Source organism: Theropithecus gelada, chromosome 11 (assembly GCF_003255815.1).
Source record: "Theropithecus gelada isolate Dixy chromosome 11, Tgel_1.0, whole genome shotgun sequence".
Taxonomy (NCBI): Eukaryota; Metazoa; Chordata; class Mammalia; order Primates; family Cercopithecidae; genus Theropithecus; species Theropithecus gelada.
Window position 1 is genome coordinate 103,396,553 of NC_037679.1, and position 27,025 is coordinate 103,423,577.

General features: G+C 40.9%; 1 protein-coding gene across 6 annotated transcripts in view; it reads right to left on the reverse strand.

Moving 5' to 3' along the window:
- The window catches only part of ERC1 (ELKS/RAB6-interacting/CAST family member 1), a 502,036-nt gene that overhangs the window by 143,506 nt on the left and 331,505 nt on the right, over positions 1-27,025 (reverse strand). For all 6 annotated transcript variants that reach the window (XM_025401992.1, XM_025401990.1, XM_025401993.1 and 3 more), the window contains one exon: positions 1,447-1,591. In XM_025401992.1, the coding sequence (XP_025257777.1) occupies positions 1,447-1,591 (145 nt within the window). The remainder of the gene's footprint in view (positions 1-1,446; positions 1,592-27,025) is intronic.

Here is a 27,025-nt window from a genome sequence, read left to right on the forward strand (position 1 = left end):
ATTCTGGTCTGCTAGATACTCAATTCTATTTGGTGTCTTAAGTGAAGGGATCATGAACCGCTTAAATCATAGGCCTATGTATTCAAGCCTAACTACTTAAGATAACTGATATTGCTAAATATATAAACTCAGATAGCAGTGAACTCCCTTCTTCAATAATATCCTCCAATTTGCTATGATCAGCCTTGATGAGCCAAATTTCAGTTTTCAACTACTGGATGGATGTCTTTAATAATAAGCACATTCTTCCTATTTTACATAACAGGTAGTCAAAATATTAGATGATGTCCTCTTCTTGCTAAAAGGTATTTTAGGTCCCTGGAAAAGTTTTCTTTCACTTGTGAATGAGCAATGGGTTACTTTTTGCAGGTCAACTATCCATCCTGCCGAAAAAAGACATCTTTTGGTATTTTCTCAGCAAAGTGTGCAACATAAATACATATAAAGTCTATTTCTAAGCAGTTTTAATTTGATCCACAGAGAAAATAACTTCGTTGTTTAAATACTGATTCTTGTTAATGTAAACATTATACCAAAATACCATCAGTTGATGACTGACCTCCAAAAATAGAAAAAAAGAACTTTCTTTACTTGAAAAGCTCTTTCTTGGTCTCACGACTTGAGGGAGAAGAGCACACCTGGTCAGCCAAAACGTACAGACAACGTGACTGGGAATGCAGGGGAAGTCACGGAGGCGGGGACGCGGGTGCTGCGCACAGCCAGGAGCACTCAGTGAGGAGCGCTGAAGCTCAAGCAGGGCTCCGATGTAAACATCCAGCACTCTCCTTATCTTCAAAGGGAAACGTTTTTCCCCATTTTTTTAATTGTGGAAAAATATGTCTAATATACAACGTTATCATTTTAACGATTTTTAAGTTGATGGTTTTGTGTATTAGGTACATTCACACTCCTTGCAACTATCATCAAAGGGGAAAATGTTAGCTTTTATTTTCACAAACAAAAGGCATTACATGAATACTAAAGCATTAAATTTTGAGAGCATTTAGGCTGGAAAAGAAAAGGGCCAACCTTTGTTCTTATCTTCAGAGCTTACCGAATCCTGAATAACTGAAAATCTTTTCATGAAAATATCCTTAGAGGCTGCTGTCATAGAAATCTTGCTGGATGTTTAAAAAAAAAAAAAAGCCTTTTCATGTCAAATGGGCTAATTTCACTAATTTCTACAATCCGTTGTACAAAGTTAAAAAACATTCTCACAGAAGACCTGTGACATTGTCCAAAACAGCCCTCTTTCCAAGAATGCTCTGCATTTCCTAGACACAGATTTGTGGAGGTACAAAGTCTCTAATGATGGAAACTAACTAGCTCCAAGGATCAGATGTCTAATAGGAAACAAGAGACCTGAAAGTACAAGCTGGCAGAGACCCGTGGAGAGACGGTATGAAGGCTGGCCCCACTGACCCTCCTCCTGGCATTTAATAATACCTGCTGCTTAAGCTGCTGTACCAGACGATCCTTCTCCCGCTTCAGTGCAGCCACTTCCTCCTGGGTCTTTTTCTTAGAGGACGAAAGCTCCAAGAGGGCGATATTGGCATCCTTTTCACTAATGGCAGCCAGAAGAGCTTCTTGCCTGCAAAAGAAAGAAAATGCCAACAGTGTGATTTACCCCTTCTAACACTTCTTTGAAGTTACTATTATCATTACCCCCATTTTAAGGGTAATAAAACCAAGTTTCAGAGTTTACACAGCTTGCCCAAGTTCACACTTGGAGTCAATGGTACAGCCAGGAATCCCATTCAGGCTAATCTGACTCTACATGTCTGTATCATGTTGTTATATTGCTATCTTAATAAGTTCCCCTATATTAGGCTAAGTGAAATAAGCCAGTCACAGAAGGACAAATACTGCATGATTCCATTTACATGAGGTATCTAAAATAGTCAAACTCACGCAAACGGAGAGAACGGTGGTTGCAAGAGAGAGAGGGGGAAACGGGGAGTTGCTAATCAGTGGGCATAAAACCTAAGCTACGTAAGATGAGTAAGTTCTAGAGATCTGCTGTATGGCGTTCTCCCTGTAATTAACAATACTACACTGTACACTTAAGTGATTAAGAGGGCAGATCCCACGTTAAGTCTTCTTACTACGATAAAATAAAGTTTAAAAAATATTTAGACCAGGCGTGGTGGCTTGTGCCTGTAATCCCAGCACTTTGGGAGGCCGAGGCGGGTGGATCACTTGAGGCCAGGAGTTTGAGACCAGCCTAAGCGACATGGCAAAACCCCACAAAAATTAGCTGGGTGCGGTGGCACACGCCTATGGTCCCAGCTACTCACTACTCACTACTCGGGAGACTAAGGCAGGAGGATCTCTTGAGCCTGGGAGGTGGGGTTGCAGTGAGCTGAGATGGCACCATTATACTCCAGCATGGGTGGACAAACTGAGACCCTATCTCAAAAAACTAAATAAATAAAAATTGTCAACCTTTAAAAAAAAAAACTGTATTAGTAAGAACTTAGTATTTCATTTTATATTTTAAAAAGAGTTCCTATAGTTGCAGTTGAACTTGAAAAGTAAACAAAGTTACTTTCTGTAAAAATAATCCTGTCACTTACATACTTTATCCATTTAATTTATTCCTTTGATAATTATACTGTAGCTTCCAGACCACTTGAGGCATTACTGACACTGAAAACATTTTCATGCATACCGTGTACAACGAACCGCAAACTTTAATAAAGTGGATATGGAGACACAGCCATCTATTCCTGGTGCATTATGAACATCAATCGTTGTTTTTATCTCATCAATGCAAATAAGTTTGCAGTTGTAGCTTTACTGGCAATGATCTGCACACTTTGAAACAGTAATTTAAACTTTACAGATTCCTTGTGGTTTAGCTAATAATTACTTTATGGTTTGTGTCCAAAGAAAAAAAAGGTGGATTTAGAGGGGAGGCTGATGTAAGAAATTTACAAAATAATCATAACGAAGTTGGTGAACAATTAGTTTCATAATCCAAAATGCATTTGTCAGCGGCTCATCTTTTATGAAAGAAGACATGTTTGATTTATAGGAACTATGTAAGTGGCCTGAGCTTTTGACCTGAGGAAATGCTGAATCTGAGAATGCATTGCCCAAGTTTAACCTTGCTTCTGTCTTTTGTTAAGATAATTGAGCTTCAATAGCAGTCATATGGAAGAGTTTTAGTTTAGCCACAAACCGGAAGACTATCTGTCTACTGAATATTCTAATGGCTATTCTTTATTCTGGATGCGTAGGTATACTCAACTCTGAAAGCAAAACTAACAAGTGGAAGATGTATGCTCGGTTTACATCATGGAAATAAAGATCCGTTTCACTGGTTTTGCTGCTGGAAGAGGAGAGAAGGTCCTCGTCGCACTGTCCCCACACTACGTAATTCTAAGAAACAGCAGGCAACTTACACCACGAGGATCCATTCAACACTAAAGGGATAATGACAGTCTAAATATATCCACGGACCACTTGAAAAAAATATGTTAAGTGGCGAAATGAGCTTAAAGGTGAAAGGGTTCAAGATGGTCTAACGATGCAGTTTCCTGTTGATTGCGGTCATCTGTTCCCTTTTGGGAAGCTCGAAGACTGACCAAGCTGGAAGCAGCAGCGTGCTTTCCCAGTAAGGGCGCTACATTTCTGTGCACCAATAGTCAGAACCACACATTCAGTAGCAGGCAAGCAGCAGAAGATGAATGACAGATAAATTATCTAATTAGATTGAAATAGCAGCAGCAGATGAATGACAGATAAATTACTCTATCTAATTAGATTGAAATACCAGCACCTTTGCTGAATGCAAAAGACAAAGGTGATCGGACTTGAGGCCTATTTTATGCTTAAGGAAAATATTGTAATATGACATGGTAAAAATGATTCCATATTGTTGAAGCTTCGTGACTGAATTCCAAACTCTTTCATAAATGGTGTGCCTGGACAGCTAGTGTGGTACAGTTAATCTCTGGGGTAAAATGCCACGTTTGCAAATCACAATATGAAATAACAGATGACAATTTAGATTTCTAATTTCAAAGTTTTAAGGAATGTGACATTGGAGTCTGAGCCACTGGAATAATGTCTTTGTAATAAGACACACAATTGGAAGGATTTTTTATGCAATTCAAATAGAGATTTTATTTCACTGATGCTGTTTCTTTCCTGAGCAGTGATAACATGCTCCGGACTATACAGAATCAAACTTTCTCTCCTATGACCACAGCTCTCATCCTCCCAAACTTCCCTAACAGACTATCATGGCTTTGTCCTTTCCATTTAAAACGTACGCTCCCGACATTGATTGCTACATGTATGGGTGCCTAAGAAGGGCAATTCATAGTCAACAGAATAAAATGTTTTGATTATATATTGTACACATAATCATGTGAATTCTGAGTAATGTCTATCTTTGATAGGTATACCAGCTTTTAGGTTTTTCTTTTATTTTCCAAAAGGGACAAAGACAGTCTTGTTCGCTTGGTTACAATTCTGGTAAATTTGAAGTGGATACTATGAGGGAGAACCACCTCTTGGAAAAAATGTGGAGGATAGGCAAGAATGTGAAAGCTAGTAAACAGTAACAGCAAAGACTTTTAGGAAATAAGAAAAATTGTTGTTCCTCAAATACATCCCTTAGAAATGACGACATGGTATAGTTGAACTTACCTGATTAAGTTTTACAAGGCACACTTGAGAGTGTCTAAACTCAAAAATGTTAAAAATACTCTGCTTTTCAGAGGGAATGGAATTCACAACGAAAAAAACAAGCAATTTGAAAAAGAATCTTATTTTAATAGCTGTCTATTCCATATAATTGCTTCTTTGACAAAAAGTATTTTCTGATAAAAGCAGTACACAGTCACTGAAGAAAAACTGAAAGAAACAGAAAACTATAAAGAAAATAAAAATTACCAGAAATCATTCCTTTTTATAATTTCTTTTAATCTGAGTCAGTGGTTTGAGATCACCTATTCTAATACTGATATAAATAGTTTAAAGAAATGGAACCTCAGAGGAATTAATCACTGACTTTAAGAGCTTCACCAACTGAAGACCATCCACAGAGAGAGCAGACTTGCTACTGTAGCACATTCTGACTTCATTCCCACGAGTCCTGAGGGAGTAATCCAAGCACATAAAATGTGAACGGCAATAGCTGTATGCCACAAGCCCAGGGCAAAATAAGAACTGCAATGCTCTTCTCGTCAAATTACTCTCCTTGTTCTGTTCCCTTCTTTTCCACAGTTTAAAAAAAAAAAAAAAAAAGGAAAATGTGGACATGAAACCTTTCAAAGCGATTAGTAATCCCCCCACCCGCTGCATGATCAACGTGCACATGACAAGCGTAATGAGTAGGTAGCAGCAGAAATCCAACTTTAAGTCATTACAGTAGTCTATTCACTCTATGCCTGGTGCTTGAAACTACCAGGCCAGTTGAGTCTGCCCTTTGACCTGCAAATTCTAATAGAATCAAGATGTCTCTAAACGGACTCTGCTGCGGCATCTGGGCTTCAGGAAATAGTAGGACCACCTCCTCTATCCCCTTCCCCCCTCTGGGCAAATGTCAGAAACTGGAGGCAAACATCAAAGGCAAATGGAGCTCAAAATGCTTTTGAATAATATTCCTGAATCCTTGAGACCACCACCACATTAGCCTTCCATTGCCAGTAAATAAGAGACCATAATTAGCATTGGAATATGGTGGTTAAAAATCTGAACGAGTCCTAAGTATGTGTGTGCGTTTAACAGAAATGCAAGACAAAAAAGAGGAGTATGAATGAAGGGATGTTACCAAGGTTTATTATTCGCTCCTCCTCCAACCAAGTATGCCAAATTGAATGATTGCGTAATCATGTTCTATACATTCTATAATACTGAAAACATCTGGAGAAATACCAGATGAAAACAAGAACAAGATAAGTAGCTCTGGACATTTTAATGTCACAGACATGTAGGAATAGTTTAATTTACTCTAATTTCAAGATAAATCTGAAATCTAGATTCTCGTGCTGATGGACTAAATAAACCTTTGATTCTGCTGCCTTCCTTGTTATTTAACCAATTAACTATCAAGAGTGAGTAGTAAACTACCAATATATCTCTTCTACTCTTCTATCTCTTCTCCTGAAGATATCCTCTAAGGACTAGATTCTTCAGCTTCCCTTGCAGAGGTTTCAGAGGCTACGGTAGACACACTACTTAAATAAACTCTGAAAACCATAGTCCATGGGACAGCCTCTGTGGGTGGACCTCACTGAAATGCCTGCTCTCGCCATCTTTGGTCCCTGTACATCTTATGTCCTCTGTAAGTCATCTTGATTTAGGTGCCCAGAAATATCTCTTTAATGTAAAATGTCAACACGAAATTAACTTTTCCTTCCACCATAACAAATTACCCTTCTAATGTTAATAGAGCCATCATATTCCTGGATCCACAGGCTGACCACATTTAAATCATTTGATTTCTTCTTTGCTCTCACTGGCTAATATCCAAGTTTTGCTGGCTCTTCTTGTCTAATAGTTTTTAATGTACCCACTGTTTTGTATGTGCAGGTCACTCCCACCCTTTTATCTTGGGCCTGCATTATTCTTAAAGCCTCTTCTCTGATTTCTCCATCATTCTATACTGTCCTACTTTTCCAAGGTCACCGTCATTAGGTCTCTTGCCATAGCAAATATTGTGGCCTAATATTCAGGATCACCTACAATTTTTTAACCCATTTCTTCCCTATTGTCTTCCAAGGACTCTGTCATGGAGCTGCTATGTGTTTTCACTTAGGTTTATGTTACGTCCTCTGCCTGAAATGCCTGTAGCTTTCTCTCCTTCAAAATCTGGCTTCTCACTTAACTGCTAATTTCTCTCCATTCAGCATCTTCTTTCAGCACTTACACAGTTTGGATGATATTAACAGGCATTTGCTCTGTAAATGTTTTTTGATTCTTCTACATGGGTAGGGTCTGTTTCTCTGATTATAGTATGTTTAGATTTACCTCTTAAAACTGTTTAACGTTTCTGGTTTATTGGTCTTTCGGTTTATTAGCTCATTAATTTTTTATCTTTCAGATTTTTTTTAGTTGTGGTAAAACACACATAAAATTTACCATAACCATTTATACATGAACCGTTCAGTAAAGTACATTCAGATTGTTGTGCAACCAATCTCCAGAGCTCTTTTCATCTTACAAAGGTGAAACTACACCCATAAACAATAACTCCTCTTTTCCACCTCCCCCAGCCTCTGGCAGTCACCACTTACTTTCTATCTCTATGAATTTGACTTCTCTAGGTACCTCCCGTAAGTGAAATCAAACAGTATTTGTCTTTTTGTGACTGGCTCATTTGACTTAACAAATGACGTTTTCAAGGTTCATCCATGTAGCATGTGGCAGAATCTCCTTTCTCAAGCCTGAACAATATTCCATTGCATGCACATACCACATTTTCTTTATCCATTCATCCATCATGGACACTTCGGTTGTGTCTATCTTTTAGGTATTATCATAATGCTGCTATTTTTACTTTTTTTTTGGAGATGAAGTCTTGCTCTGTCACCCAGGCTGGAGTGCAGTGGCGCGATCTCAGCTCACTGCAAGCTCCGCCTCCCGGCTTCACACCATTCTCCTGCCTCACCCTCCCAAGAAGCCAGGACTACAGGCACCTGCCACCACGCCCGGCTAATTTTTTTGTATTTGTAGTAGAGACGGGGTTTCACCGTGTTCGCCAGGATGGTCGCGATCTCCTGACCTCGTGATCCGCCCGCCTCGGCCTCCCGAAGTGCTGGGATTACAGGCTTGAGCCACCGTGCCCGGCCTTAACTGAGTAATTTAATCCTTACATCAACCTTATGAAAACTAAAAGCTTTCAAATATTGTTAACGTTCTACATTGCATTAGCCGAAACTGCTTCAGCTTTCTTGTTTTATTTTATTGAGGGCTGCAGTTACTCGACACACTGATCATATCTGCTAGTCTTCACCGTTTGCCCAAAGCCTGTGCTTAGGAATGGCTGGAATACAAACTGCACAAAGACAGGATCTTCGTCTGTTTTATTCTCTAATGTGTCCCAAATGCTAAGAATAGTTCCCAGCACAGAGTGGGCTCATAATAAATGTGTCTTGAACCAATAGCTGCTCTGATTCTGACTTCATTTCTATCTGTTGTGGTGGTTGCCCAGCTGTTCAGTGTTTTCACCTATTCTGAAGCTGTATTTCACCGTACTTTTAAGGCATTTTTTCCCCCCAGGCCAGTAGCATCCAGGCAAGTGAGCAGAGCGCATAAGGAAGATAAACATAAAAGAAACTACAACTAGAAAGAAAACATGAGCTTTGGGCAATCTACAGTTCATTTAAAGAAAGAAAGACTTGTGTTTTCTCCAACTGAACAGCTGACACCTAGTTCACTAGGTTCAATTCTATACGCCATAATTTAAGAGGGTACAAAAGTAGAAGGTATCAAAGGAAGATGACATAGTGGGATTATATAAGGGTATGTCAATCTAAAAAGATTTACTAACATAGCACAATCACTGCTACCAAAATTTTTAAGGTAGGTTTTGCAAAAACAGAACATTGAATCTGTGTTTGTCCACAGGGCACAACTGTCACCAAAGTGGGGGAAGTCATGAAAGACAGAGACTTTGGTTTATAAAAGGAACACTAGTGTATTAATATTTGTTAATAAGTAGAATTGGAAAGCCAAAAAATTATAGATCTTTCCATGACTACCTGTTTAAAGAGATTATCAGAGATACTTTGCAAGTAATTTTGTTTTCAGTGGTGAGACTGTCATTTTCAACTCTAAGATTTTAATAAAACTAATGAGATGAAACAATAAATGGTAAGTGCCAAATATATTGCCTGGGCAGTAAATGCTGAAGTAGTTCAGCAGAGCGGAGTCACCTCAGGCTAAGGACGTGGGAACTGAGACGGGCCCTATTTTGACAGAGCAATAAGAAAGACAGAGTGGCAAGTGTGAAAGCACCAGTCACATGTGAGGACACATCGTAGAACTGGATTAGGGAGTGTCTACAGGGACAGGAAATGGCAGAGAAGCTGAAGAGGTAGCTCTAAATCAGAGTAGGGATGGTCTGGAATGGTGGCCTAAGGAATAAACACAGAATGTGAAATCCTTGAGGGTTCTGACCAGAACCGACAGGCAGAGGGTACACAAAAATGCTGAATGAGAAATGATTTGATTTTGTGCGTAATACAGAAATGCCAAAAGTTTTAGAGAAGTAAAGCAAGGTCTTAGAAAGACTGAGCTGAAGGTAATGAGGAGAGATTACAAGGTTCTGCAAGAAGAAAGGCCAAGATGCTACTACTAGAGATGTGTTAGAAGTAAAAATCTTTTTTTTTTTTTTTTTTTTGAGATGGAGTCTCGCTCTGTCGCCCAGGCTGGAGTGCAGTGGTGCGATCTCAGCTCACTGCAAGCTCCGCCTCCCGGGTTCACGCCATTCTCCTGCCTCAGCCTCCCGAGTAGCTGGGACTACAGGCGCCCGCCACCTCACCCGGCTAGTATTTTGTATTTTTTTAGTAGAGATGGGGTTTCACCGTGTTAGCCAGGATGGTCTTGATCTCCTGACCTTGTGATCCGCCCGTCTCGGCCTCCCAAAGTGCTGGGATTACAGGCTTGAGCCACCGCGCCCGGCCAGAAGTAAAAATCTTATATTACAAAAACAATTCCTAAAGAATGAAGAATAAAATGCTGCTGTCTGACTCCTGGATTGAAGAATTGCAGTTAGGACTCTAAGTGAAAGACTGCTATGCTAGTCAATGAATAGGCAACACAAAATAACTAAAATAACTATCACATTTATGATTAAATGCTACAAAGAAACTTTCAAAGGTCACCAAATATAGGCTATTTTAGGGCACTGTTCCAACAGTGCACGCTGGGGTCCCGCCTAGCACAGCCTTCCTGCAGCACGATGGCAAGTCCTGTGCGAAGCACCATGTCCAAGTTTCTCATTTGCTGCTCATCTCATGTTTCTCCATCTCCTAAAACAAGGGAAAGGAACTGACCTACACAGTGAGAAATACACTCGTGATTGGGCTCGGTGGCTCACACCTGTAATGGCAACAATTTGGGAAGCTGAGGCAGGTGGATCATCTGAGCCCAGGAGTTCGAGACCAGCCTGTGCAACATAGTGGAACCTCACCTCTGCAAAAAAATTAAAAAAAAACTAGCTGGGCCTGGTGGTGCATGCCTACAGTCCCAGCTACCCGGGGGGCTGAGGTGGGAGCATCCTTTGAGCCCAGCAGGTCGAGGCTGCAGTGAACCGTGATCGTACCACACTGCATTCCAGTCTAGGTGACAGAGCAAGACCCTGTCTCCAGAAAAAAGAAAAAAAAAAAAAAAAGGAAAGAAATACGCTCACAAGGGAAGGGTAGAGAAGTTATCCCAATATGGACTGACTTCCATTTTTCACAAGTTCTTGAAAAGGATCACAATTAACATCCTAAAGGCAGAAACTGCTGGTGATGATAGCTTAGTAAATGACACTGACTGAACAAAATTGTGGGTGGAAAACTTGCCTTCAGTTTTTTCCTTCACCTCTTCTGAAAAATGAGCATATTCATACAAGAGTATGGCAAGTTGAGAAGACTCAGTTGTACTGTGCTCTTGAGGCTTTGAAGCCTCTACCTGCTTCTCAGATGGGCAAAAACTCGACATTTGTATCTCCCCTTGTTAAAAAAACAAGTTTATATATTCCAAATTTGTTTAAAAAATATAAAAATGAATTGTATTCTAATCTACAGTAGGAGGCAGATCAGCCGTTGCCAGGGGCTGCAGTGGGAAATGGAGAGTGAGTAGAAAGGGACAGAGAGAAGCTCCTGGAAACGACTGCGGCTTGACAAGCTCCCAAAACGTACGTCTCAAATGTTTGCACTTCACTGTATTTATACTATTTCTCAGACACGTTAGTTTAAAAACCATAAAATCTTCTGAATGAGGAATGTTCTCATATAGCAAACATGATGAGTATAAGCACTTTTTTTTTAACCTATGATCAAATATAGATAACATAAAATTAACCATTTTAAACCATTTTAAAGCATGTATTTCTGTGGCATTAAGTACACTGACATTGTTGTGCAACTGTCACCACCATCCATATCCAAAGATTTTTCGTTTTCCAAAAAGAAGCTCTCTGCCTGTGAAATGCTAACACCCCTCCTCTGCCCCCTCCAGCCCTTGGCAGCCACCATTCTACTTTCCGTGTGTTTGAACCTGACTACTCCAGGTACCTCATACAAGTAGGATCACACAGCATTTGGCCTTTTGTATCTGGCTTATTTCACCTAGTATGATTCAAGCACAAAGTACGTTTATGTTTCCAAATTTAAATAATGTGGAAGATACCAATTACCCTATGAATATTTTTTCCTCGAGTCTTCTTTTCCAACTCTTTACTGTATTCTCCAGACAGACAGAGAGAGAGAGAGAGAGAGAGAGAGAGAGAGAGACTTCTAAAGATCACTGGTTCTTATCTAGCCACTGCTGGACTAAGAAGGCAGAGCTGGCAAGTGCCAAGATCAGATGGACAAAGCAGATGAGAAAAGGTCTAGGGCAGAAGAACTCGTAAGACCTGGGGAATGCTGCCAACTTTGCTGGGGTCCTGATGTCCTTTTTTCTTAAGTCTAGTTAAAAATATACAACCACAGCTTCAGTGCTGTCTGACTGAATATGATGCAGAATCTCTGTGAATGACTTGTTTTTGGTCACTTAATGTTACACATCATTTATAGTGATACTGAAAATCTGTTCAAGAAATGACGTATTTATAGGAATTCCAATATTTGGTTAAAATTCACATGCACCCAATAGGGTGTCTTATCTTCTACAGGGCTGTAAGATCATGACACCTGAAGAAATACTAGCAACAAAATAAAACAACTTGAAGATAAAAGGTCTAAAAGCAAATAAGGAACTGCATGGAAACACAGAATGACTTTAAGTAGCATTGGAGTCCAGGTGCTTTTCCATGAATATTTTAAATAAAGTTCAGCCCCATGGCTTTAAAGAAGGTCCCAGGGAACTCTGGACATTCTTTCCACTCTTTCCCCCATACTGCATACAGAGTCGAGCTGCTAGTTTCATCCCATACTAAGCAAAGGCCTTCCAAAAACTACGCCCTCCGTTTTTAATGAATAATCATGGTCTTACAAATGTGGTACTCTGTGGCCCAGCGTTCCGGAGCTTTGCTTTCCTGGAGGCACTTTCGTGAAAACCAACTCATGACGGATTTTCATTCCATGTTCATGACGGGAGAATGGGAATTTAGGCTAAGGTTTTAGATAGAGGTCTTAGTTTTAGTGTCAAGATTAAGGAGGCAGCAGGACTCCTGGTATTTAAGTACAGTTCTAGCTTCCCTTATGAAGGTGGCCTCCAAAACTCATTTAATCAAATCATGCATTTCTACAAATTGTTTACTAGTTTAATAAAAACAGGCCATTATTTTTTTAGGCCAGAGACTGAAATAGCATCTTGTCAATTTAGTGGGTCTATCTTTGAGTATCTTCCATTCATCTTCTATGCCCACCTTTTTTCTTTTTTTGAGACAGAGTCTCACTCCCATTGCCCAGGCTGGAGTGCAGTGGTGAGATCGCAGACAACTGCAGCCTAGATTTCCCAGACTCTGGTGATTCTCCCACCTCAGCATTCCAAGTAGCTGGGACTCCATACCAAGTAGCTGGCACCACCATACCCAGCTAATTCATTCTTTCTATCTATCTATCTATCTATCTATCTATCTATCTATCTATCTATCTATATATCTATCTATCTATCATCTATCTATCTATATTAGAGAGGGGGTTTTGCCGTGTGGCCCAGGCTGCTGTCCGTGGCTCAAGTGACCCTCTCACTTCGGCCTCCCAATGTGCTGGAATTACAGGTGTGAGCCACTGTACCCAGCCCTGTATTTCCTTAAATGTTACTTTAGCAAAATTATCTAGCTGCTTCCTTTATAAAATATACTTGTACTTATATTTGAAATGAAAGATATGTTCTTCGGGTAATTAATTTTGGAAAGTTACACAAAAGCTTATTCTAGTGATGCTGCCAAATTTCTCTTTAAGCTGGCTTCAAAGTTTTATTGCATTATTTAAATATTTGGAATTATGACAAATATCCTATTTATTAAACTGAATTTTAATTTTGACACCAAGTCTTGTGGACAATGAATCAGAGTGATATGTTTTACAGATCACAATGAGGTGTAAATACATATTTATTTTCAGGAGCATCCTGCAAACTGGCTCTGAAAGCAATTTCCAAGAAAAGGATCACAAATATATTTGAGCCATGACAGCTCCAATGAAGTAAGTGTAAAATCACCTATATGACTCTTGTGAGACTCTATTGGATCCTAAGTTCGTTCCAACATTCTTATTTTTTGATAGAAATATTCTTCTACTTCACAGCCAAGCTTCATTTTCTTCATGACTAGAGAGTCCCTTCTGCTGAGTATGACATCCAGATCCTTGTTTATATTCTAAGCTTCTTTACTTTTGAATTATACTTAATGTCTGTCAACAGTAAAACAGACAATATAACCGAAATAAAAAAATTATAAGAGAAATTAAGGAATTACAACATGCCTCAGAATGCCTTCTTAAACAAAAAAAGAAGATGCCAGAGGAGAAAGGAATACCTTTGTCAGGACTATGTCTGCTCATTTGGTATTTACTGTTTAGAATAAGAACCACTAACATTTTTTAAGATTTACATTAATTTGCAAAATAATGGCACATAGTATCTTTCTTTAAAAAAAAGCCTACATCTATAGAATTAGTCAACTATCAAATTGTATATAAAATGTATCTATATATTCTCCATGTTAGAAGACTCTAAAGATGACGTAACTCTTTTGTGATACACAAATATACAGAGACCAACAGTTCTTTCAATATAGTATGTAGGGAACTACAATTTATGGTGAAACATTATAACAGAAAGGAAAACAGCATCAATTCAGTGAGAGTGGGCCAAGGTTTGACTATTCCCTCCCAAACTCATGTTGAAATTTAACTGCCTTTGTAACAGTATTAATGGGTAGCACCCTTAGGGTATGTTAGGCCGTGACTGCCATGCCTTCATGAATGGATTAATGCCGTTATCGTGGGGGTCGGTCTGTTAACAAGGAAGCGGGGTCTCTGTAAAAGGAGGAGTATGGCCTCCTTTTGCCTGCCTCTGCCTTTCTCTTACTCTCTCTTTGCCCTTCCGCTATGGGATGACACAGCAAAAAGACCCTTGTCAGGTGTCAGCTTCTTGCTTTTGGACTTTCCAGCTTCCAGAACCATAAGGCAAAATTTCTGTTCATTATAAATTACTCAGTCTGTGGTACTCTATTATTGCAGCACAAAATGAACTAAGACCATCTTAGACTGTTCCCGACAGTCATCGTCCTAGTGAGTTGTCTCTATTTCTGTTGAGTGTAGAAGTGATTCCTGGATTCTACCTAATGTCTACCTATTTTGACAGAACTTGTAAAGAAAATGTGTTTTATTTGACCTAAAATGATTGCTTATTCAACCCCTCACCATGCTACAATTACTGACGCTCAGGGAGAAAGCCTCGACTGAACCTACTTTCCCCTAAAGCTGTTAACGTTTCTCTTTCCCCACTTTGGTCAAAGTTTTGAGGACTCCAATACAGTACTAATGACAATTTTGGATTCCTGACTTCAAGGGAGCAGAGCAAAGACCTATCAGTGACATTTTCTTCCAGAAAATTACTCCACACCAGAATGAAAAAACGAAGCAAACGCTATCTTTGTTGATGTAAGAAGATTTACGTCATGCCAAACTATAACGGTTAAAGTGAAAATGGATATAGAAATTCTAAACGATTTAGCCTATGAAAATCAATCCAGAGTGCCTATACCGGGAAATATCTATGAGCGGGAAGTAGCTTTCCCCTGCAGAACCCAAGAAAGGCTCACAGATAGGTCGATGGCTGTGGAGAGTTGTACAGCTCATTACATAGCGTCAGATTTGCTTTACAATAGTGGTTCTCAAAACATGAAAGAAATTATTCAAAATGGCAGTCCGTGCTCTACTCCAGACCTACTGAGTTTCTGGAATGGACATCTGTACTTGAGATCCACTGTTTTAGAGGAAGATGAGCTAATTTAAAAGACCAACATTAAGGTATTAGATACCTCTGATTCCCTACATCCTTGCCAAGACTGGATTTTTAGCATTTGTATGTACTTTCCTAATTCGATAAGTATATAAAAAGAATCTTTCAATTCCATAGTGAAAATGATCAAAGTAACTTTCAACTCTTAAACTCTGATGATATTGCAGGCACTCATAATGTTGATCATTATTGGACTTAGAAATATTAGGCAGAGATGACTTCTATGGGTTGGTTCTATCTAACATATTATTTGAAAAAAAAAAAAAAACAACGAAACAGTTTTTTTGAACAGACAAGGCCTTGCTGTTGTCCAGGTTGGGGTACAATGTTTTCTCACAGGCATGATCACAGCTCACTATAGCCTCAAACTGCTGGGCTCAAGCCATCCTCCCAAGAAGCTGGGACTACAGGCATGTACCATAAGAACATCCTATAATACATTCTTGTGCAAATCTCCTCCTATTTTCCTGGCAAGGGCTATCACAAGACAGATAGGTGAATTTAGGATCTTCTGCTTGCTACATATCTGCCTTTAAAAATAGCTGGCAAGCCAAGGGAGTTTCTGTTAGGGATTTACTTAAATCCTGTCAAAATCTCTACTGAATTATGTCTTAAATCCACTGATCTGTGCTAGAGATCTGGGGATGAAGTTGGAGGAGGGGAAGCTGAGCTTGAGCCTCAAGAGATGAAGCGAAGTAGGTTCACAGTAACATCTGGAGATGGTCTGATAAAAATATTTATATTGGCCTTTTCTCTCATTTTGTCTTTATTATTTTACAATAGTACATCCTTTATACTTCATGTTTGATAGTGTATGTAACATGAACAGAAAATTTCAGAATACAACCTTCCCATACGAAGACGTAGTCCCTTCAAACTAAGGTACACCTGTTGTTATATACGTCTACTTTTGGATTCCACCATCTATCTTGTCTTCTTTCCTTAGGAAGTCTGTCTCCAAAAGAAAATAAAGTCTTCTTACATTGTCTCTCAGAACCCAAACTCCAGAATGCTTCTACTTACTTAGACGTCTGTTTTAAGAATTATTGAATGCTGTCAGCAATTACTCTCTGCACTTTGTCGCTGTCCCACTGTTTATTTAACCTTTCCCAGTTTTAGATGGATAACATGTCCATACCAGCTGTCCACACTGTGCTACTGAGGGGGCTTGCTTGCCTTTCTTTAGCCTGTGCTGCATTCCAAGTTTGTTTGCTATGACATTTGCTAGGAGAATGTCAGCAGTGTCAGGGCATTCAGTACTCCACCTCAGCAGTGTCAGGGCACTCAGTTCTCCACCTCAGCAGTGTCAGGGCACTCAGTACTCCACCTCAGCAGTGTCAGGGCACTCAGTTCTCCACCTCAGCAGTGTCAGGGCACTCAGTTCTCCACCTCTAGCAAAATCAAGATCCAACTGTGTCTTGATCTCATAAAATAGCCAACGTTATATAGAATATCTAATTTTGGGATTTGTGGTACACTTAAAAAAAAAGTAGGAACTGCTCCAATGAGTAAGTATCCGAGATATACTCCTATAGCTGTATAGGAAGCCTATGAAAGCTGTCAGGGATATGTATGACTGCATACTGGGATGCTGAGAGAGAACTGAAGACACTGGGGCTACTGAGATCTTGGAGGTCACCAAAAACATTTGTTGGCCGAATGGATGAAAACGAACCTGGTAACTTATTACCTTCTTGCATTAATGATTCAACAATTTTATTATTCATCAGCTATCAATTTGTTAGCAAAAACTGTAAGAGTACCTTTTCTCCTACACAGGTTTGGAAAGAGACACCTGGTATGTAAATTCTGTGGGAATGGGCAAATGACGACGCTTGTATCAGGTAGATAACTTACCATCAGCTGGGATGATCCCGTCTTTTCTGCACCCTCCTATAGGTTCTAGCTGCTTGCCATATGCCAGACACAATCTAAAAACAACGCTTGCTACACCAATTTTTCCTTTTAATAAGGGGCATACAGTTAAAGTAGGCATAAAAAGATGTGAAGTGCAGACTTTTAAAATGAAAGTGATCTTGTTTTTAATTTGAAGGTTCTCTCCCTAGCTATGGCATTATTTTTATTAGGGAAAAATATGCTTAAAATAGTAAAGCAATAACCTTTACCGCCTACTGAGTCACACATCCTACTTCTCAAAGATACAAAAAAAAAAAAAAAAAAAAAAACCCAACAAAAAACCCCAGCAACTGAAAATATTATTTCAAAGCAAGTTTTAGAATTTTATTATATATAATTCAATTTTTAAAAGTTTTTCTTTTACTTTTGCATATTTTAAAACAATAGCAGTAAAGATTTCAAAACTATAGAAATCGATACCTATTACTGTTTGTATTTTGCATATGACCTCTGGATCTCTTCTTCCTCTCAACAGAATATAAATATAAATATATATTATATACACACACACACCTTTTTTTTTTTTTTAGACAAAGTCTCACTTTGTCACCCAGCCAGGAGTACAGTGGTGTGATCTCAGCTCACTGCAGCCTTGACCTCCTTGGCTCAAGTGATCCTCCCACCTCAGCCCTGCAAGTAGCTGGGACCACAGGCATGTGCCACCAGGCCTGGCTAATTTTTTTTGTATATTTTGTAGAGACGGGGTTTCATCATGTTGCCCAGGCTGGTCTTGAACTTCTGAGCTCAAGCAATCCACCCACTTTGGCCTCCCAAAGTCCTAGGATTACAGGTGTAAGCCACCGTACCCAGCCTGGACCGAATATTTTATCTCACTTACAGCACTTCAATTCTACCTTACGTTAAAGCCATTTTTCCCATTTCTGAAGCTGGTTGATGGAACTAACTTCATCATGTCCACCCTCAATTCAGCCCATCTTTGACTCGGCTTTAGTGGTTCACTGGTGCCTACCTCATAAGAGTGAATTCAATTTCCCAAAATACCATTCTGTCTGTGACCAGTCAGCGCTGACGATCAGAGCAAGAGGAATCAAGACAAGATGCTTTCGCTTGTTTTTTATAGTCTGCTCCACAGGCCAACCTTCACCTCTCGCACACATAGCTATTCTCTAGGTCAGTATTTCTCAAAAGTACCTTCCATGGAAGTACAGCAAGAGACAGTAACAAACAAGCACGACAAAAGATTTCCACGGTCAAATACGTTTGAGGAACACTGGTCATAACAGCACTGCCGCAGAACTTAGAGAAGCTTTCTATGGTGTCGGTTGCCTATTTTTAATAGGGGGCTATATTTTAAAGCGGGAATCAGCAAGCTACTGCCCACCCATGGCCAAAGCTGGCCCATGGCCCATGAGCAAAGAATGGCTTTTCCATTTTTAAATGGTTGAGAAAAAGAAAATAATAATACTTTTGTAACCCCAAATAATATAACATATAACATATAATAATTACATTTTGTGAAAAGTATAGGAAATTCAAATTTTAGTGGCCACAAATAAAATTTTAGTGGAACAAAACCTTGCTCATTTTCCTACATATTTTCTATGGCTGCTTTGGTGCTACAAGAGATTTGAGTAGTGTGACAGAGACCAAATGGCCCACAAAACCCAGTAAGTTTACAGTCTGGCTCGTGAAAAAGTTCCAACCCTACCTATAAAGTATTTTCCAAACTTAATTGATCCCCACCTTCTCTTTTTTCTGGGTAGAACATCACTTAACACCTTGAGGGATACTAGTACACAAGAAAACAGTCTGGGAAGTGGTGATTTAAGGATAAATCAGTGGGCGGGCTGCTGTAATCCCAGGATTTTGGGAGGCCGAGGTGGGTGACCACCTGAGGTCAGTTGTTCAAGACCAGCATGGCCAACTTGATGACACCCCATCTCTACAAAACACAGAAACTAGCCAGGCGCACTCTTGTAGTCTCAGCTACTCAGGAGGCCGAGGCAGGAGAATCAATTGAACCTACGACACGGAGGTTGCAGTGAGCCGATACTGCGCTTCTGCACTCCAGCCTCGATGACAGAGCAAGGCTCCACTGCCCCCTGACCCCAAAAAAAGGATAAATAAATGATTCTTCAAGGGTATGAATGAACTGGGTAAAAGCTCACTATAATTAGCATTGCCAGCATGATTACTACAGAGCCAGATATTCTACTAGGCACCTTCAAGTAATTTTTTTTTTTTTTTTTTTTTGAGATGAAGTTTCACTCTTGTCGCCCAGGCTGGAATGCAATGGCACAATCTCGGCTCATTGAAACATCTGCCTCCCGGGTTCAAATGATTCCTGCCCCAGCCTCCTGAGTAGCTGGGGTTACAGGCGCCTGCCACCATGCCCAGTTAGTTTTTCCAATTTTAGTAGACACGGGGTTTCACCATGTTGGCAAGACTTGTCTCGAACTCCTGACCTCAAGTGATTGGCCCACCTCGGCCTCCCAAAGTGCTGGGATTCTAGGCATGAGCCACCACACCTGGCCTTAACTGAGTAATTTAATCTTTACAACAACCTTATGAATTTGGGGAGATATCTGGTAGGCAGCTGTACTGACAGTCCTGCAATCAGGACCCGATTAAAGACTATGTGGGAATGATCCGCACTGAAAGTAACGGAAATCACAGGAGTACATGAGACCACCAAGATAAGAGGCGGGGCACACAGCACTGGTGGAAGAAGTCTATGAAGAACTGAGGGGGAATGGTCTTAGAGGAAAAAGAAAACAAAAAGAAGGTGGTCCCTTGGAAGCCAAAGATAAAGAAAGTTTCCAGAAATAAGAAGAGATTAAACATGTTAAAGTGTTCACAGGCAGGTCAAAATAAAGAATACAAAATTTCTATTGGATTTAGTTTTTCAAAAGTTACTACTTTGGGCCAGGCACGGTGGCTCACGCCTGTAATCCCAGCACTTTGGGAGACTGAGGCGGGCAGATCACAAGGTCAGGAGATCGAGACTATCCTGGCGAAGACGGTGAAACCCCGTCTCTACTAAAAATACAAAAAATTAGTCGGGCATGGTAGCGGCGCCTGTAGTCCCAGCTACTCGGGAGGCTGAGGCAGGAGAATGGCATGAACCCGGGAGGCGGCGCTTGCAGTGAGCCGAGATCACGCCACTGCACTCCAGCCTGGGCGACAGAGCGAGACTCTGTCTCAATAAAAAAAAGAAAAAAGAAAAAACTGGAGAGTCGTTTCAGGGCTGGAGTCAGAAGCTATGTTACAATGGGCTGGGCAGTGAACAGCAGTGAAGAAGTAGAAAGAGATCACAAATCAGTCTTTCAAGATCACACCCAACAAAACCAGAATCACAAACTCTTAGAATAACAAGAGACCTTATAGATCAAATCCATTCACGAAAATCATGGCTTGCTTTTGTTCCACACCACATGGCTGCCGAGTGGCCCTCCAGTCTATGTTTAAACACATTGAATGAGCTGGAGCCTACACCACCAGCTTTGACAGCCTCTTAGGAAATTACTTATAGAACTGATCCCCGAAAGCTGTCTCTTTGTTTCTAAGTTTTATTTATATTTTTTATTATCTTGCATAATTATTAAGACTGAAAGAGCTGTCTCTTTGTAACCTCAGTTCTATTCCTTTAAGCTCTATAAAAGAAATTCAATCACTCTATCTAATAACTGTCCTTAAAATATTTGAAGATGGTCTCCTGTCTCTTTAGTGTTAAAGAATTATTTGTAGGCCGGGTGTGGTGGCTCACGCCTGTAATCCCAGCACTTTGGGAGGCCAAGGCGGGTGGATCACCAGGTCAGGAGATCGAGACCATGTTGGCTAACACGGTGACACCCCGTCTCTACTAAAAATACAAAAAATTAGCCGGGCGCGGTGGCGGGCGCCTGTGGTCCCAGCTACTCCGGAGGCTGAGGCAGGAGGATGGTGTGAACCTGGGAGGCGGAGCTTGCAGTGAGCGGAGATCATGCCACTGCACTCCAGCCGGGGTGACAGAGTGAGACTCCATCTCAAAAAAAAAAAAAAAAAAGTAAAATGCAAAACCATACTTTTATTTTTTAATGTTTTAACTTTTATGAAAAATGCAGGGGAAAATCTAGAGCTAGGTAGAGTTCCGAGACTTCAAATCAAAAGCACAATCTCTAGCAGGAAAAACTGATAAACTGGGTTTCATCAAAACGAACTTTTCCGTGAAAGATCCTGTTAAAGGCCGGGCGCGGTGGCTCACACCTGGAATCCCAGCACTTCGGGAGGCCGAGGCAGGTGGATCATGAGGTCAAGAGATCGAGACCATCCTGGCCAACACAGTGAAACCCCGTCTCTCCTAAAAATAGAAAAAATTAGCCGGGCGCGGTGGTGGCGCCTGTAGTCCCAGCTACTCGGGAGGCTGAGGAAGGAGAATGGCGGGAACAAGGGAGGCGGAGCTTGCAGTGAGCCGCAATGCCTGGGAGACAGAGTGAGACTCCGCCTCAAAAAAAAAAAAAAATTATTTGTCAAAAATTTGACCAAGTTCCTGTGACTTAATTTAGCTCTTCTCTAAGCTCAAGTACACTGAGTCAAAGTCTTAACGAGCCGGGTGACCTGTACGAACTGGCAGTTGATGGGCTGATTTGCTGAGGTTATTTCTAGGATATGCAAGTATGTCTGGAATATTTTATTTAAGGCAATTATAAGCTGTGTCATGTGTAAAATAATGTTTTCTTTTTTTTTTTTTTTTTTTTGAGATGGAGTCTCGCTCTGTCGCCCAGGCTGGAGTGCAGTGGCCGGATCTCAGCTCACTGCAAGCTCCGCCTCCCGGGTTCACGCCATTCTCCGGCCTCAGCCTCCCGAGTAGCTGGGACTACAGGCGCCCGCCACCTCGCCCGGCTAGTTTTTTGTATTTCTTAATAGAGACGGGGTTTCACCGTGTTAGCCAGGATGGTCTCGATCTCCTGACCTCGTGATCCGCCCGTCTCGGCCTCCCAAAGTGCTGGGATTACAGGGTTGAGCCACCGCGCCCGGCTAAAATAATGTTTTCTTTGAGACGGTGTCTCGCTCTGTCGCCCAGGCTGGAGTCCAATGGCACAATCTCAGCTCACTGCAACCTCTGCCACCCGGGTTCAAGCAATCCTCTTGCCTCAGCCTGCCGAGTAGCTGGGATTCCAGGCGCTCACCACCACGCCAGGCTAATTTTTGTATTTTTAGTAGAGATGGGGTTTAAGCATCTTGGCCAGGCTGGTCTTGAACTCCTGACCTCGTGATCCACCCATCTCAGCCTCCCAAAGTGCTGGGATTACAGGCGTGAGCCACCGCGCCCGGCAAAATCATTTCTTAAAACCTCAGTGAGACCAGGCATGGTGGCTCACGCTTGTAATCCCAGCACTTTGGGAGGCTGAGGCAGGTGGATCACTTGTGGTCAGGAGTTGGAGACAAGCCTGGCCAGTGCGACATAACCCTATCTCCACTGAAAATACAAAAATTAGCTGAGCGTGGTGGCGCACACCTATAATCCACCTACTTGGGAGACTGAGGCACAAGAATCGCTTGAATCCAGGAGGCGGAAGTTGTAGCGAGCGGAGATCGTGCCACTGCACTCCAGCTTGGGTGACAGAGCGAGACTCCATCTCAAAAACAAAAACAAAAACAAAAAAACACCTCAGTTAAACAAAGAGTCGATACATGTTGGAGGCTCCTGTCCTGATAATTTTATAGAACAAAGTCAGCCTTATGAAATTAGTACAAAGAGTACAAACAACAAATGTGGATCCTTCATGGCTTGTACATGATTGGACTGATTTTAGGAAATTTTAAAGAGATTAAACCATAACCTCTCTTAATTTATAAAGTTCATTATTTTTCTCGTTCAAACGTATTTCTAGAAAAGAAGACTTGATTGCTTCTCACGCCCGATAATTTTATCAAGGTGAGAGCTAAAAGATCTGACTGAATATACATGCTTAAATCACACTCCTCTGTAAGAAAAAAGGCATTTCAAACTTAAAGTAGTCCTATTCTAAATACACATTCCCTTACATAGGATATAATCAATATGTATTTGTATGTACTTTGAAAGAAACAAAGAGAAAAAGCAATAGAAAGAATAGAGTAAAAACAAGTGCTACAGTCTCCAATAACAATCTCTCATTAAACATATTATTTCCATTCTCTCAGATGTCTGTGGTCACGGTGTGCATGTGCAAGTGCATCAGAGAAAACGGCAGTAAGAGCCCAGACTGAAGGCCAATGAGGACAAGAAATTACTGCGGGGGGGCTACTGACAGATCGCAATGTGATGTTTTCTGAATTAAGAAGATAAATTCTAAGAACATTCTAGCTATTATAAAATGATAATTCACCCTTCTACGAGAAAGGTAAGTATATATAAATATGTAAACTATACATGATGACATTCAAACCATTTGCAGTTTGGCTCCAACCTAAATTTTCCAGGCTGAGGGTCCAGTGATTTAGAAATTTCTCATATTCCCCCAAATACATGCTGCCTTTCCCAGTGTCTTTTTAATCCTTTTCAATTACGATGGCAGTCTCTTAAATCTCTTTTGTGCTTGCTGGTTCAGTTCAGTTCAGCACACATTTATTAAATGCCTTCTATGTGACAAAGGTCACGAGGAGCACTGAGAAAACTAGGATGGGTACTAATCTTGAAATGCTATCCTGAGAAAGCTCCTAAGCAACAGGAACAGGGTGATATGACGAAGGCTTGTGGTAGATGGAGCCTGGTGAGCTCTAAGAGTTCTTGAGGCAATGAGGTGGTTAAGGCCTGGGGACTCCTGAAACTCTGGGGAGAACTGGGTATTTCAGAATGCTGTGCTGGGTTATAGCTGGAGGCCTAATGGATCCCTGGGCCCTTCGAAGCAGTATATGCTCAGTAGTGATTTACTTAACAACCGTTTAACCATTGTTATAAATAATCTACCATTAATTTATAAATGTGTTTAAATATTCAAATATTAAGAGAATGAGAAGATAAACCACAGAATGGGAGAAAATACTTGCAAAAGATACATTTGATCAAGGACTGTTATCCAAAATATACAGACACTTAAAATTCAACACTAAGAAAATAAATGATCTGATTAAAAAATGGGCCTTACCATACATTGCATCTATTAAAACATCACTACGTACCCCATATATATGTACAATTATGTTGTAGCAACTAAAAATTTAAAATATTATAAAAAACAAAAACAAAACAGGATAAAAGGAAGAAAATGCACCAGAGACCTTAACAGACACCTCACCAAAGACTACATACAGACGGCACATGAGCACCCACATCATACGGAAACAGGAAGTGCACGTGAGAACAATGAGATACCACTACACACTTACTACGATGGACGAAATCCAGAGCACTCACACTACCACACGATGGCAAGAATGCCGAGCGACAGGAATTCTCATTCTCCGCGGGTGGGAATGCAAAATGGTGCAGCACTCTGGAAGACAGTTTGGCAGTTTTGTACACGACTAAACATACTCTTTAGATCTGGCCATCGCACGCCTTAGTATTTACTCAAAACATAGAAATTATTTGAAAAACATGGGCGACACTTTATAGAAATAAATCCAAGAGAAAGTATCAGTGACAACGGTGCTAGACTATATTTCAGAGCTATTCTTTAGATTTGTAAGCAGTAAATCAAAGACTGGATAAACCAACACAGCACACAAACAGTCCAAGGATATTGCTATGGTGTGGATACTGTTCATCTGTCCCCGCCGAAACTCCTGTTGCAATTTGATTCCCAGTATGATGGTGTTGGGAGGTGGGGCCTAATGGGAGGTGTTCAGGTCACAGGGTGGGGGGGCGAATCCTTCAGGAATGGCTTGGTGCTGTTCTTGTGGTAGTGACTGAGTTCCCACTCTGACAAGATGGTATCAGGTACTGCAGGGAATGGATTAGTTCCCAGCAGAGTGGGTTGTGATAAAGCCGGGACGGACCCTCAGGTTTTCCTGTTTGCCTGTGTCCCCTTCCCCGTTGACCTTCTCTGCTATCTTGTGAGGCAGCATGAAAGCCCTTGCCAGAAGCCAGGGCCATGCCCTTGAACTTCTTAGCCTGCAGAACCGTGAGCTACATAAACCTGGTTACATTATAAATTACCCAGGCGCAGGTATTCTTTTATAACAACACAAAACAGACTACGACAGATATACATTCCAAGAAGGATGAAGAACTTAGTAAGTTCTAGAACTGTAAGTCCCTATAAAACAGGAAGAAATCGTGTACACGACATGCGCTCCTGCTGGCTCTGTCCTATCTGACTTCGTGGATTTATGGCAGTTTCCCAGTTAAAGGCCCATCCCATAGACCATGTGTGGCTTACATATTTGCCATTCCTACTGTGGTATGGCATAAATAAATCATGAGGCTTGGGTCAGTACCGCCAGCCTGTAAAGTGATTCATGGAGCTAGAAGTACCATCCCCTAGGACTGTGTACTTTATTACAGTAAACCTCAGAACAAGATACAATTTCCTGACTTAAGAAGCAGCCTTTAAATCAGGACACCTGGACAGCCTTGAAACCACTTAAAAAATACAATAGGTCTCAACCCACCACTGTTTCTCAGTGCTGGCCTGCGCTTGCCCCAGGCCTGTTCTTTTAACACTACATACTGCATTCAGAATGAGTCCCTTCTGAGTGAATTACTGTGGTGAAAGAGCTATAGGATAAATTTAATGCATCCCATCCTCTTATCTCCATTTTCTGTTTTTCTCTGACTTTACTTACCCACTAAGGAAAATAACATTCCCCAGGACGAATTTTTCCCTCATCCTTTAAAACTCATCAACCAGGAGGAGCCCCTTTTGGTGCCAAAAGAAGAAAGCACAACACTGTGAACCTGGTCTCCCTCCTCAGTCAGCAGCAGCAGAGTGGACCTGGAGACAAAGTTGTCAGCGCATTCTCCGCCTGGAGACTTACGCTGCAGTCAGTGCTCTTTTATGTAAATTACACATACTTTAAACCAACACTGGCAAGAGCGCCACACTCTTGTCTAGGAAAGCTGGAAGTCTAACCAGCTGTAAATGTTATGTGTTTGATGAACTCCTACAAGTTTCTTAAGGTCTAAGTATAATCAAGCTATCTTTTATGTTCTCAACTCTTTGAATAAAATACTGGAAGCAGCTAAAACAGCCAACACCTTCCAAGGTATCAAAAAGAATTCTTTTTTTTGAGACAGTCTCACTCTGTTGCCCAGGCTGGAGTGCAGTGGGGCGATCTCAGCTCACTGCAACCTCTGTCTCCTGGGTTCAAGCGGCTCTTCTGCCTCAGCCTCCCGAGTAGCTGGGACTACAGGCGCGTGGCACTATGCCCAGCTAATTTTTGTATTTTTTTAGTAGAGACGGGGTTTCACCATATTGGACAGGCTGGTCTTGAACTTCTGACGTCGTGATCCGCCCACCTCGGCCTCCCAAAGTGCTGGGATTACAGGCGAGAGCCACTGGGCCCAGCCAAAAAGAACTCTTTTTAAGCCAAGATCTCGAACGCTTTTTAGCTAGAAAAAAGGCTATTAATCCTAATTGATCTCACTTTACAGATTTACTGAAGCCTCAAAGCCAAAGGCCAGTTACATACTAACACTGTTTTATGCTTCTTCTTGTAGAAACCCTGGAGAAAAAGAAGTGTTGGGACTCTATTATAAACATGGAACTGACTCCAATGTTGTCGTTTTCTTGGGTGTAACTGAGGAAAATTTCCTTTTTTCAATAGACATCTACTTGTTGAATATGTTTTGAGGACATGTAGCCAACAACAGACACAAAAAAGACAGTGCATGACTACACTCCTTTACAAGAAGAACACAGGACAGGAGAAAATCTGAAGTCTAGCTCAGCCTCTTCGCATCTCCCCAGGTCATCGAAATGACTGGACTGTATAAGCACATGAGGTGTGCAGCAATCCGAGCATGGCCATGGGAAGAAAAAGCATACTGCAAAAATGAAATCAGAAAGATTTCAAGGCTTGAAGCTTCCCAGTGAATCATAAA